This window comes from Antechinus flavipes, chromosome 3, assembly GCF_016432865.1.
Source record: "Antechinus flavipes isolate AdamAnt ecotype Samford, QLD, Australia chromosome 3, AdamAnt_v2, whole genome shotgun sequence".
NCBI lineage: Eukaryota > Metazoa > Chordata > Mammalia > Dasyuromorphia > Dasyuridae > Antechinus > Antechinus flavipes.
The window spans coordinates 552,574,221-552,589,354 of NC_067400.1; the positions used below are offsets into that span (position 1 = coordinate 552,574,221).

At 37.0% G+C, this 15,134-nt stretch overlaps 1 protein-coding gene across 2 annotated transcripts in view; it reads right to left on the reverse strand.

Annotated features, from left to right (window-relative positions):
- The window catches only part of RNF121 (ring finger protein 121), a 116,089-nt gene that overhangs the window by 8,556 nt on the left and 92,399 nt on the right, over window positions 1-15,134 (reverse strand). For both annotated transcript variants that reach the window (XM_051987462.1, XM_051987463.1), the window contains exon 7: window positions 4,100-4,233. In XM_051987462.1, the coding sequence (XP_051843422.1) occupies window positions 4,100-4,233 (134 nt within the window). The remainder of the gene's footprint in view (window positions 1-4,099; window positions 4,234-15,134) is intronic.

Here is a 15,134-nt window from a genome sequence, read left to right on the forward strand (position 1 = left end):
ATGTTTTAGTAGTGCTGTCCAAAAAAAAAAAAAAAAGGAAGTTTAATCTGAAATGAAACTTTTCCTTCATGAAACCACAAGAGTTATCATTGATAACTGTATTTCTAAATGCCCACAAGTCATTCCTTTAATGCTTTCTAAAATTACACCATGAATATAAGTAAAAGTCACTGGACACTATTCGTCCCACTTTTTGGCAAATGAGGACACTTGTCCTGTAGCAATCTTGTCATGATTCTCTAAAACCTTTCAAAGATCACTAATGGAATCTCCTCAATAATCATATCACTTCCTACCTAAATAGCCTGCTGACTGGTAGTCTTGCTTCAAGGCTTTTATCTACTCCAATCCATCTTTCATTCTGTTGTCAAACTGATCTTTCTAAAGTACAGTCTGATGATATTATACTGCCCCTTAGCACACACATACTTTGACTCCAACTCCAGTGGCTATCATCTCCAGAGCTCATATAAATCCTCTGGGTAGCTTTTAAAACCCCACAGAACTGGGCCTTTCCCTACCTTTCCAGTCTTCTACCTTCCTCCCCTTCAAAGACTGTGAGTGGCTCTTCACTTCTTGCTATTCCTCAAACGTGGCATTCCCATTTGCTGATTGGGCATTTTCTCGGGCTGTCTCCCATTTCTCGAATTCTGAACTTTTCACCTCCACCTCCTGGCCACCAAGTTTCCTTCAAGTGCCAGCTAAAGTCCAACATTCTTCAGGAAGAATTCTCCTCAATTCCCCTAATCTAGTATCTTTCCTTCAGTGGATTTTCTCTAATCTATTTTATCTAAATTTTGCTGATGAATAGTTGTTTGCATATTGGGGAGCAGGATTGCCTTTCTTTGTATCCCCAGCACTTCTGAGAAGCAGTAAGGAAGGATGGATTTATTAAAAACCTACTATGTGCCAGGCACTGTGCTAGGTATTTTACAAATATTCTGTCACTTGAACTTCATAATCTTGGGAAATAGGTATTATTATTGCCTTCATTTTACAGTTGAGAAAACTGAAGCTGATGGAGGTTAAATGATTTGCCCAGGTTTACACAGCTAAGGATCTAAGACAGGGGTCCTCAACCTATGGCCTGCAGGCCAGGTGTGGCAGCTGAGGATGATTATCCCCCTCACCCAGGTCTATGAAGTTTCTTTATTTAAAGGCCCACAAAACAAAGTTTTTGTTTTTACTATAGTCCGGCCCTCCAACAGTCTGAGGGACAGTGAACTGGCCCCCATTTAAAAAGTTTGAGGATCTCGATCTAAGATTTGAACTCCAGTCTTTCTGACTCTGGGCCCAGTATTCTATCGCTTTGCCATCTAGCATTCTGTGGGAGCTGACTGATTAATACTAGTTCACTGACTTATATGCCAATTCTATTGGTATGTAAGGATATAATTTGGTCAGCTCTTGTGAGATAAACTGAGGGCAGTGAGACACTGCTTTACTTTTTCCTTATTAATTTGTGAACCATTTTTTATTCTTTTTCAATACCAAAGATCATTCTTCTTGGAAGAAAAAAAATAGAAGTAAAATAAAAATTGAATCATCCATTCTTTATTGTCATCTCATCCACTCCAATTAAAAGTTCTATGCCCTTTTTTTCCTTTGGTGTGGCAATTGGGGTTAAGTGACTTGCCCAGGGTCACACGGTTAGATGTTAAGTGGCCCAATATGAACTTAGGTCCTCCTGACTCCAGCACAGGTACTCTATCCATTGTGTCCTCTCGGTGCCCTGGTCCTATTCCTAAGCCTTCTCTTATTCCCCATATAGGAAAAAACCATCTCCCTTTCTTGTCCCTAGTATTTATCAGTAGCTTTGTGTCAATCCAGATATTAGCACTTATGATATGGTCAATGCTATACTTCTTTAAATTCTTGTCTTGGTGTGTTCTGTACACATCTTTACTAAATATGGTCAGATGAATTTCCTGTTCAATCACATTAGTTTTTTTAGGCAGCTCCCTTTTTTTCTTTTCAAGGAATTAATTTATGCTAGTCTCTTCAGAATTATACATTATGGAAATGTTCCAATAATAAGATGTTCTTGGGCCAATTTTCACTCCAAAATATTAGGCCATGGGATCCTACCTTTCATTTCTCTGAACCCTTTGAAATTCACTTACCTAAAATCTGGGATGTGAAACACATTATGCTCAGCTTAATTCTCCATTGCATAATTCTCCATTCCTAGCATTAACTCTATAATGGATCAGTCACTCCCTCCAAAACTCTTATATCAAAATAATCAGTTCCTATTCATTTATTATCTGCATTGGACCCCAGAATAGTAGTCATCCACATCATTATAATATCATGCTTTTTTTTATAATTTATTTTCCAAACACCTCATCAAATCCTTCCTACTTTTGAGTAATTTGTAGCACATTTCCATGACAATAACATTTAATAATGGTTCTTCCACTGCTTCTTCCTATTCAAACTCTTCCTACTATATTTTAGCTGTCAGATTCCAGGTTTTGACCTAACAGAACTTATAATATATATTATATATATGCATATATATAATATATAATGCTATTAAACCATCCATTCTATCTATATTCCTTTAGAAGCCAGTATGCCCTTCTAGAATCATTTTTCAGTAACGAATTCCATTCTATTATACCCCACTTAAACCCATAAGGTCAAACTGGCCTCCTTAAGTTTGGATATCAGGTTCAGCTAGATGGCACAATGGATAGAGCACCATCCCTGAACTCAGGAGGACCTGAGTTCAAATCTGGCCTCACAGGCTTAATACTTCCTATCTGTGTGACCCTGGGCAAGTCACTTAACCCCAATACAAACAAAAAACCCTTAAGTTTGGATATCTAGTTCAACAACTTAACTACTCATATTTTCTACATATGTGAACAAAAAGTTAAGGTGAGAAGCTTCATAAGTGAAATTTCTTCTCTGACATTCTCTCCTATGAATTAGTGGTCCTCTCTTCTTTTTATCCTTTTTCCAGTGGTACCAATTACTGCCTATCTAGGGGGGAAGTTTTTCTCACCTCCTAAACCCTTTTCAGTTTAAAACTCTCTAGATTACAGTTTAAAGACTTTAAATATTTAAAAGTAGCTTTTCTTAGGTATATACTATCCCTGATCAAGAATCCATAGACTTATTTTAAAATGTGGTTAAGAATTCCAAATCCTGTTCTTGGATACCATCTTCTTAACTAGATAGCCATTTCCCAAATCTACCTTTCTCTTCTTAATCTCTTCTCTTCCCTTCCCTTCATAATAGTGATGAGTAGACTGTAAGGTCTTCATTTTTTTTTCTTTGGTCTAGGGCTTCATAGTTCTTAGCAATGTTTCCCAGGTTCCTTTTGGTAACTTTCCTCATCATATTAACACAACATTTGTCTTCATATTGATATTCTGAAATGTATGGTAATTACTGAGTTGGACAAGTCTTAGAAACCTTCTGATACTTCCAAGGTTCATGTCCAGGAAAGATAGCAGGCCACTTTACTGTATGCTAGTACAGTCTCATCAAATAGCCATCTTGGCACATCTCAGGAAGGCGTCATCAACCACCACCACTTGTCTTTTTTCTCTCTGACGATCTCTCTGGCACGTTTGGATCCATATCACTGTTCCTCGAAGCACAAGAAGTTGCTTCTTCAGATAGTCCTGTTCTACCCATGACTGAAAAAAACTTAACTCTAGCACTTAGATATTTGGTGGTCTCCCTTCCTTACTTCATCTGTCATAATTTTCTATTCTACTACCAGGTTAGAATTCCCTTGGATCTTGTTACATTTGCTATCTTATTTGTCCTCCTCCATGAAGGATTTCTTCCATTTTTCTTGGAACAATTCATTCCCCATCAGTAGACTGTGAACTATGTAAAGAAAGACAATCTAAACTTTGTATCTCCCTCAATGCTGAGCATAAGACTGAATATTATTAGTGTTTAATAAATGCTTGCTGAATTTAACTGGCCTGCTGTTCTCCTTCACCCCCCACTTGTGGCTAGCATGGGTCAGAATTGCAGGCCTCAATTAGCCTGGTGACATGGATACCACCCTTTCCTTTCTCCAAGGCCAAAAAGGGCAGCCTGGTGGAAGGAGTGTGGACACTAGGCAGGATACACATGGTTGCAGGACAGTCTGTATGTGTTCTCAATGATTCCCTCTTCATTGACATCTACGAAGATCTGCTGCCCGCATACTGCACAGACGCTGTCTGAGAGATGCTTGGTAGGCATCCCCGATGCACTGTAGAACTAGAGGTGAGAAAGAGACAGAGGGAAAAAAAAGCAAGAATGAGTCTAAACTCCTTGTATATAGCAGAACAAAACATGATCATTATCTTGTGAAAAGAATGCTGGAGTTGGAACTGGGAGATCTAAGTTCACATTCAGAGTCATAGAATCATAGATTGAGGACTGGAAGGAGCCTTAGAGGTTATCTAGTTCAACACCCCCATTTAATTATGAGGAAATGGAACCCTAATATTTACTAACTGTAAACCTGAGCACACCATCAGTTTCCTCAATTGTAAAGAGAGGATAATAAGGGATATACTACACCTTCCTCCTTTACTTCTAGTTTTTTAGTCACTTACCCTAAGGCCCAAGGTGGTTCTGAGATAAATGCTCTAGAAAACCTTCAAGTACTAGAAAAATGTGAGCTATTATTACTATTTTAAACAATAACATGGATTGATAATGGTTGCTGATATTAAATCTGTCAATAGAGAGGAAAGCAATGTGATGAACCGGGATTCAGAAAAACTGGCTCTGTTGGCAGTGGACTTTAAGAAAGTCTCATTTAGGCCTTAATCTCCTTTTCCATAAAGAGAGAAGGGTAGATTAGACTATCTCCAAGTGTTTTTTCCAGCTCTTGACTTCTATGGTTCTATGACATTTTAAATAGATGGAATACTCCTCCCCTTTCCTGACTCCCAAGGGTTCATGAGGAGGTGGAAAGACATTTTGTGAAAAGCTGGGAACTCCTTGGAAAAACAATGCTATCTCAGCATCAGTACTAAATATCCTTATTTTATAGGACAGGCATTTTATATCTATTCTTGCAGTGAGGGAAGGATATGGAGTCAAGGATTAAGTAGATAAGGAAATCATGACTGAAATACAGCCAAGATTACTACTGTACTTGGCTCTGGTTTTGCTGGTCCCTGGGTATTTCTTTAAAAGAAAAGGAGAAAACAATATAGACCTACCAATAGGGTCCCAGATCTCCTGTTCAAAACAGAGACCACCAATAAAAACAACAGCAACCACCCTTTATATCTGTATAACTCCTTACCATTTACAAAGTACTTTCGCATTCATTATCTGGCTAGCTGTGTGATCTTGGGCAAGTCACTTCCCCATTCTAGGCTTCACTTTCCCCATCTGTAAAATGAGGTTAATTGGATTAGATGATCTCTAAGGTCCCTTCCAGCTCTAACTTGTGATGTGGATAGTTTTACCTGAATGTCCTGTCAGCACCACAAACTGAACATGTCCACACTGACTGATCACCTTCTTTTCTTGAACTTAGCCCTCTGCCTCCCAACCCTCTAGTTCTACAAAGGATGTCACTATTGTCTCAGGTCCCCAGACTAAAACCCAGGTTATCTTTACACCCTTTTCCTGGAATATACAATGAGATACCAAATCCTGTTAATTCTGTCTTCTCAATATCTTTCATATCTGAACCCTTCCCTCATCCAAACTAAATAACCTAGTTTGGATCCTTCCAGGACTATTATAACAATCTAACTGGTCTGTATGTCTTAAATTCACATAACTACACTAATGAACTTTCTAATGAACTATGCAGATCAAGTTGTTCCTCTGCCGCAGAATCTTCAGTGGCTTTGTCTTTCCTATCTAAGGTCCTCTGGTTCTGACCCACTTTTCCAGCTTTATAAAATCCCCTGCCATCCACTTTAATTCTAGTCCAATGGGATTACTTCCATATCGTCTTACCATTCTCTTTCATTTCTATGCCTTTGTTCATGATGTATCGTATACATAGAATCTTTCCTATCTCTTCTGTCTGCTGAATACCATTTATTGTATGAAGCTTTTCCTTGGTCACCATCCCCCAGCTAAAAGTGATCACCAAATCCTCAAACTTCTGAAATTATTTTGCATGGTTTTTGCATGAAATTGATTTTTTTTAACCTAATAATGAATCTTATTAGTTTTAGTCCCAATGTTCTATCCTAATCCAGATCTGTTTGGATCATGACAATAGAATCAATTCTTTAAGATGGTTTTGAGTCTAGCCTCTGCCACTATTCATATATTCACATATCTGTAATGGAAAGAAATATCTGCCAAATATCCCCTAACTTTCCTCACCAGTTCAATTTAGCAAATGTTTAATTGCTTATAAAGGACGTGTAGTGACTTGTTACATATATACAGTAACAATCAGAGAGAGAGAGAGAAAAAAAAATTTAAGTGTATGCAAGCAAGAGGGCATGCATATATAGGTCTTACTCTCAAGGAGCTTACAATTTAAAGGGAAGCAGACAAATCACTGACAAAAGAAAAAAATTCAAAGGATCACTTTGGATTCAGCATTTGTTAATTATTTAAGTTTGTAAAGCTCTGTAATATAAAGATGAAAGTGAGATGTCCTTGGGCTAAGGAATTTATAGTCTAGTTGGGAGGAGTGGGGAGATGAGACTATAATATGCAGACAAATATTTACAAAATAGACCATGATATGAACAACAAGAGCTGTTAGACATCATCTTAAATCAAGGTTGGATGTTAAGTATTTTGAGGAGGAAATTCTTTTTAAAGTATATATTAAACTAGATATCTGGTCATAAAAGAGTTTTGAAAATATGAACTTTTTAAAAACTAGTCTGTCTGGAACCATTTCTATAGGACACTAGGGAGAGAGCAACGTAAGCCAGTAATGCCCATTCTAAAGAAGAATCCACAGAAAGGAAATGTGTCCTATTCATCTATCAATTGTGGATTCTACCAAAGTCACAAAGAGGCTTATTTTCTTGGGATGTTGGAAGGTTTATCCTGGGAAGTATCTTAGAATCTGAGAACATAAAGGGAAATGGCATTGATACTGTTCCAAGGGAAAATCCCTTAGGATTTTCCAGCCTCAAATCTAAAACTAGCATCACTTTAGAATACAGGAGATACACTGGATTTTCCAATAGGATGGGAGCCAGGTTTACTGAAGGTCCAATTTGACTTCTTCATGATACCAAGTTCTCCGAGGTAAAACTCTTATCTTCCTTCTCAAATTGTTCACAGCACTTTAAAAAAATTGCTCTAACACCCTCTGTATACCTAGATCCTTCCTTACTAAATTGCAAACTCATCAAAGGCAGAGACTGACACTTGTAAATTTTTCATCTCTAGTGTCACATGAGGACACACTGCCTATTGCAGACACTAATAAGTCTTATGAGCTGAAATGAATTCTAGTCCTAATGATGACACTAACTTTCTTCTGTGTGATACTTGTGCTCTCTGGGCCCTGGCTTCATCATTAAAATGAAGATGATCTTTAAGGTGCTCTTAAGCAGTGATATGTCATTGTTATAAGAACAAGATGATCAGAAGAGGCTACGAAAAATTGGTCATTGGCCAAAAGATAGATATCAGGATAGAGTTTCCTCTAGAAACTCATATCAAAACAAGAAATGTTTTCCATCTCCTAGAAGAGAAGTGATGGACTAAATATGGAGAAAGACACATTTTTGGCTATGATGTGGATATCAATTCTGCTTGACTATGCACTTTTTTTTTTTCTTTCACCAGCAAAGGAGATAATGGAAGTGGGAGAGAAAAAATAGAATTTGATGTGGGGAAAAAAAAAAAAAAAGGAATTGATCATAGCTAAGCCCTAGTTAATTCTATGTTTTCAGGTGGGACAAAAGGAAAACAATAAATCGTTTCCATTTTCACAAAGAGATTTCAGGAATAAATTCAGAGAAGGAGCAGGTCTCCTTTACATTTTCTTATCAAAGGAGAAGAGGAAATCCAAGAACTTTATAGAGAGAAACATGGCACCAGAAGTTTAGAGCTGGAAAGACCTTAAAGACTATCTAGTTCAACCCCTTCATTTTGTAATAGTAGTAGTCCACTGTATGTGCCAAAATGTTTGTGGCAGCCCTGTTTGTAGGGGCTAGAAACTGGAAAATGAATGGATGCCCATCAATTGGAGAATGGTTGAGTAAATTGTGGTATATGAATGTTATGGAATATTATTGCTCTGTAAGAAATAACTGGCAGGATGAATACAGAGAGGCTTGGAGAGACTTACATGAACTGATGCTAAGTGAAATGAGCATTATCTATGTGATACTTGTGCTCTCTGGGCCCTGGCTTCATCATTAAAATGAAGATGATCTTTAAGGTGCTCTTAAGCTCTATAGCACAGTGATATGTCATTGTTATAAGAACAAGATGATCAGAAGAGGCTATGAAAAATTGGTCATTGGCCAATAGGAAATCATTATATACTTCAATAACAATACTGTATGAGGATGTATTCTGATGGAAGTGGATTTCTTCGACAAAGAGAAGATCTAATTCAGTTCCAACTGATCAATGATGAACAGATGCAGCTACACCCAAAGAAAGAACATTGGGAAATGAGTGTAAACTGCATTTTTGTTTTTCTTCCCAGGTTATTTTTACCTTCTGAATCCAATTCTTCTTGTGTAACAAGAGAACTGTTTGGTTCTGCATACATATATTGTATCTAGGATATTCTATAACATATTTAACATGTATAGGACTGCTTGCCATCTAGGGGAGGGGGTAGAAGGAGGGAAGGTAAATGTCGGAACAGAAGTGAGTGCAAAGGATAATGTAAAAAATTACCCAGGCATATGTTCTATCAATAAAAAGTTACAATAAAAAAATAAATAAATAAAATAAAAATAGTAATCCAGGTGGCTTTTAACATTACAAATTTTATACCACAGGAATACGAATCTAAAATATTTGTCAATATATATTTTTAGACATTATCTCATAAAATTACTATTTTAATACTTAGGTCTTTTCACAGAATTTTAGTTCTGGATGGGACCTTAGGAAATAGCTTTTCCTCCTTAAAGAAATTATTTTGCAGATGACAAAACTGAGATCTACAGAGGAGGAATGGTTTGATCAGAATCACACTCCAGTATTGGGATATAGAATTACAAAATCTCAGAGATGAATGGGATCTGAGAGATGATTTAACTTTACTACTTCATCTTTATCATCTCTCTTGAAGATTTTTGAATAGGAATATCTCATCTATACTTTCACTAACAGATAAGAAAAGCAAGATGATCTACAACTTCATGAAGGTAAGTAGCAGGTCTTCTGACTTGAAATCCAGTGACTCTTTTATGTCACCAATGATTTACCCTGCAGATTAGCAACCAAACCCCACTCTACATCTTTCACCACCTGATTCCTTATTCCATTCCCCTCAACTCATTTACTCCAAAATCTCAACCAATGCTTCCACTATGCCCTCTGTAATACCTGTTATATTGGCAACAAACTTGATTTCATCTTAGATCTTTTCCTTTCCCATTCCTTCAATCTTCTGACTCTGAGACTTGGCTTGCCCTGATGACATAGTCTTCCTGGTTACCCTTTCCAGCTCTGGTTGCATTTATTGCCTTTGGTTTAGTGGTTGGGGTGTGAAAGTTGGAATATTTTTTACTCCCAATCACCACTTCCATGTTCTCCCCTTACTACCATTACTCAGCAACTTCTCCTTCTTTAAAGTCCACACAACCAACATCTTCCACCAAAAGTAAAATTCTGGTAGCTTTTGTATTTCCTGTATATTTCCTTTTTTTTTTTTTTTTAATTTTTTAATAACTTTTTTATTGATAGAATGCATGCCAGGATAATTTTTTACAGCATTATCCCTTGCATTCACTTCTGTTCCGATTTTTCCCCTCCCTCCCTCCACCCCTTCCCCCCAGATGGCAAGAGTCCTTTACATGTTCAATGGGTTGCAGTATATCCTAGATACAATATATGTGTGCAGAACCGAACAGTTTTCTTGTTGCACAGGGAGAATTGAATTCAGAAGGTATAAATAACCCGGGAAGAAAAACAAAAATGCAAGCAGTTTATATTCATTTCCCAGTGTTCTTTCTCTGCGTGTAGCTGCTTCTGTCCATCTTTGATCAATTAAGGCTCTCTTTATCGAAGAGGTCCACTTCCATCAGAATACATCCTCAAACAGTATCGTTGTTGAGGTATATAATGATCTCCTGGTTCTGCTCATTTCACTCAGCATCAGTTCATGTAAGTCTCACCAGTCCTCTCTGTGTTCATCCTGCTGGTCATTCCTTATAGAACAATAATATTCCATAACATTCATATACCACAATTTACTCAACCATTCTCCAATTGATGGACATCCTTTCATTTTCCAACTTCTAGCCACTACAAACAGGGCTGCCACAAACATTTTGGCACATTTTCCTGTATATTTCCAATATATTTCCAGTATATTTATAATCTTTTTCTCTTCCCCAACTCTGACCTCTTACTAGGGACTTTAACATATATATTGATACTCTCTCAAATGTTTTAACCTCCCAGCTCTTCAGCCTATTTCACCTCTGATGACCTATTCATCTACCCCACTTCAGCTATACACAAAGATGGTCATACCTTTAATCTTTTCATCACTCATAAATGTATAATCTCTATGTTCAAGAACTTTGAAATTCCCTTATTTGCATTCAAGTAAGTGACTTTCCAACTTTTTCCTCTACCTAGCTATACTAAACCTCCCTCTTCACACCGTGATGGCCAATCCCTAGATCTCAGTTCTCTCCTAGGCCATCATATCTGCACTAGCTACTCTTCTTTTCTCCATATTAAGCCCTTAGTGAAACAGTTCAAGTTCATGCTGTCTTCTTCTCAAATCCCTTGACTCTTTGGCATATCACTGATTGTGCCCAGCTAACTTCCAGCAATGGATCACTTTCAACACGTCTTTCCTTCCCTAGGAACTGTTCATTAAACAAAATGGGGAAAAAAAAAAAGTAGAGGAAATGATAAACCATTCTAACTAGGTTCACTATAAATTTATGCTACATAATCAAATACATATGAACTAAATGGTTTTTTATTATTATTAAAACTTTGTTTTCAAAACATATACATAATTTTCTTTTTTTAAATAAAGCCTTTTATTTTCAAAACATATGTATAGATAATTTTCACCATTCACCCTTGCAAAACCTGTTGTTCCAGATTTTTTCCTTCCCTTCCCTAAATGGCAAGTAATCCAATATATGCTAAACATGTATATTTTCACAATTATCATGCTGCACAAGAAAAATCAGATCAAAAAGGAAAAAAATGACAAACAAAATGCAAGCAAACAACAACAAAAAAAGCGAAAATACTATGTTGTGATTCACACTTAGTCTCCACAATCTGCTGAGTACAGATAGCTCTTTTCATCACAAGACTACTGGAAGTGGCCTGACTCATCTCAGCGCTGAAAAGAGCTATGTCCATCAGAATTGATCATCGTATAATCTTGCTGTTGATCTTGTACAATGATCTTCTGGTTCTGCTCATTTCACTTAACATCAGTTCATGTAAGTCTCTCCAGAACAATAATATTCTGTAACATTCATATACCATAACTTATTCAGCCATTCTCCAACTGATGGGCATCCACTCAGTTTCCAGTTTCTAGCCACTACAAAAAGGGCTGCCACAAATATTTTTGCACATGTGGGTCCTTTGCCCTGTTTTATGATCTCTTTGGAATACAAGCCCAGTAGAAACACTGCTGGATCAAAGGGTATGCACAGTTTTCATAGTTCTAAACTGCTTTCCAGAACAGCTAGATGAATTCACAACTCCACCAACAATGTATTAGTGTCCTGGTTTTCCCACATTCCCTCCAAGATTCATCATTATCTTTTCCTGTCACCTTAGCCAATTTGAGAGGTGTGTAGTAGTACCTCTAACTGAACTAAATAAGATACAGGGTGGAAACACTTTGTAAACCTTAAAATTTTATGTAAATGTAAATCATTATTATTATTAATAAAATTCCAGAGCGCTAAAAAGTATTATCTCTATTACAAAGAAGAGGCAACTAAATATTAGAGAGAGTTAAGTGACTTGCCAATGGATCACTTATTAGTGTTAGTGACAGAACAGAATATAGTCTCCTCTAGGTTCAGTGTTCTATTACACTACAATGTTTCCATTACACTTCTAGTAGTATTAGCTTTGGACTAGAACATGTTAAGAAAAAGTACTAAAAGACTTTTCACCATTCACCCTCGCAAAACCTGGTGTTCCAGATTTTTTCCTTCCCTTCTCCTGATATTTCACTATAGCCCATGACTACTAACCATCTTAAAGAGTGTTTTTAAGCTTTTTGTAACTTTATTCCTTTGTTTGTCATTTCAAACACTTATCTACATTCCATGCACAATAGTAATACTGTTTAGAGAGGCTCAACTTATTTCCAAAAACAGCAGAGGGAGAGAGGGAAAGAAAGGACAGATAACGTGAATATGAATAGGACACAGATCAGACCAGACTATGCTTCCTATCCCATTCATAGTCCACCCAAGCCATCTTGCCATCTTTTTGCTGCTATTTGTATATAGCTCCAATCCCTGAGTCTCTCTTTCCAACTCTTGCACTGGTCACAAATCAATTGCATCATTGTATTTGAAAAGTATAAACCAACTGACTACTCCACGCATCAACTTATCATTTCTTTTTTTTTTTTAACTTATCATTTCTATAACTTCTCAGAATAAAATGCTTTTTCCTGCCTACATAGCTTCCTATCTCCCAGACAATATTTACTGGATCTCATCTGAATATAAGTACCTTAAAGACAGGGACTGCCTTACTTTTTGTGTTTACATTTTCTGTGCTTAGCACAATGACTAATACATATAAGCTTTAAAAAAATCCCCCCCCCTTTTTGTTCCATATTTGTAGGGGATGTTAACAAGATAAGCAGGATGCTCATGGCATTAATATCAAAAATCAGAAGATCATTAAATCTCTCTGGGGAAAGGGAATAAACAATTTATATAGTACCTACAGAGTGCTAGGTACTGTCTTTAGTATTTTTACAGATATTTCATTTGACATTCACAGCAACTCTCTAAGGAAGGTACTATTATTATCCTTATTTTACCACTGGGGAAACTGAGGCAAACAGGTTATGTCATTTGTCCAAGGTTACACATACAGTTAAGTGTGTTAGGCCACATTTGAACCTAGGTTTTCCTGAATTCAGGTCCAGCACTCTTTGGTGCATGGACACAGCAGTCCATCCCATAAGCCCACCTGTCAGAAAGGCTGAGGCTGGCCTATGTCTTAAGGTGTAGAGAGTTCTGTTGTCAAGCATCCATACTAATGACATCAAAAATAATGAGTCAATGGAGGAGGGGAGAGTGGCTGCCAGCTTGTTTAAGGAAGAGGAAATGACTAAAGCTGGAAGTGGAGAGGCCAAAGCTCTTGTGCCAACTAGAAGATCAGGCTTGTCACTAACTAAAGACTATACTTCCAAGGTGAGATAGCAAAACGTAGTGTTTTAGAATTAATTAATGAAAAGGGTGAAGAAATCTCTCTGCAGGTTTCATGCCTAGTAAGTAAAGTAGCCCAAGATGGAAATGCTCATTTGATCATTTTTCAGAGTTTTATATGATGACATGTGTGAGAGAGTAAAAGAAAAGATCTATTTTTCTAGGCATTTCTCAAATAGTACAATGGACAGCCCACCAGGATTGCTCTCTCCCTCCTCCTCTTCTCCCCGCCCCCCACTCTACTCTAGGTTCTGCTATTTTTTCCATTTTAACTGGTGCTGGCAGAGTTCTGTCTCAGAGACACATCATTCATTCAATAAATATTTACTACTATGTGCAATCCCAATTCTAGGAATTGGAAATATCAAGTTGAATAAAACTTATCTTTTTCTTTCTCAACAGTATTTTCTTTTTCCAAATAGAAGTAAAGTTTTTAACATTCATTTCTGAAAGATTTTGTGTTCCAAATCTTCTTTCCTTCTCTTCCTTATCACTCTCCTCCCTTAGACTGCAAGTAATCTGATACAGGTTTCACATGTAAAATCCTTTTATCCTCTTGAGGGGAAGGGAATAAACATTTATATAGTACCAGAATGCCAGATACTGTCTTAAGTGCTTTTATAGATATTATTTCCATATTTGTTATGTTGTGAAAGAAAAATTAGACTAAATTAAAAAAAAAAAACATACAAGAAAGAAAGAAGAAACAACCCCACTCCCCAAAAAGGTATAAATACTATGCTCGGATCCATATTCAGCCTCCTCTCTCTGAATATGGATGGCATTCTCCATCTACTGGAATTGTCTTGGATTTCTGTATTGCTGAGAAGAGCTAAGTCTATCATGGTCGATCATCACATAATCTTGCTGGTACTGTGTACAATGTTCTTCAGTTTACTTCACTCTGAATCAATTCATGTAAATCTTTCAAGCTTTTCTGAAATCAGTCTGTTCATCATTTCTTATACAACAATAATATTCTATTACATTCATATACTATAACGTATTTGCCATTCTGCCATTGATGGGCATCCATTCAATTTCCTTGTCATTACAAAAAGAACTGCTCTTTCAAAACAATAACACATATATCTTGACCCTGTTTAACTTAAAAAAGACCTTGGTCTAGTCAGAAAAAAGCTGGCCTTCAGGAAGGTAAGCAATTGGCTTGGCTTAAGGCTCAGATGTATGCCTTTCAAATGCATCTAGGAAGCAAGCTGTTCTAGTCTCCTAAAGCCCATACTAATTTTCTTGGTCCTTCGTATTTCCTACATGGGGCACTCATTGGGGACTTTGTAAACATTTCACTATATTTAATATGAATGCTAAGGCTCAAGACTATTTAGCAAAGTGTAGTAGGGTGTTAAGGGGCGGGTCAGTTCTCCAAAAGCCCCCACAGCTGTGAATCATAACACCCCTGAAAGAATTGCAAATCAGCCTTTACTGACCCAGATGTTGCTTGTGGATTGGGAATGAAATAAATTGGAGGCAAGAGAGAAGAGAGAGGTCAGAGAATGCAACTGTCTCTCAGTCTCCTTGTATTGTTATCATCCTCTCACATAAAGGGATCTGGTTTGCTTGTCAGAATTAGAT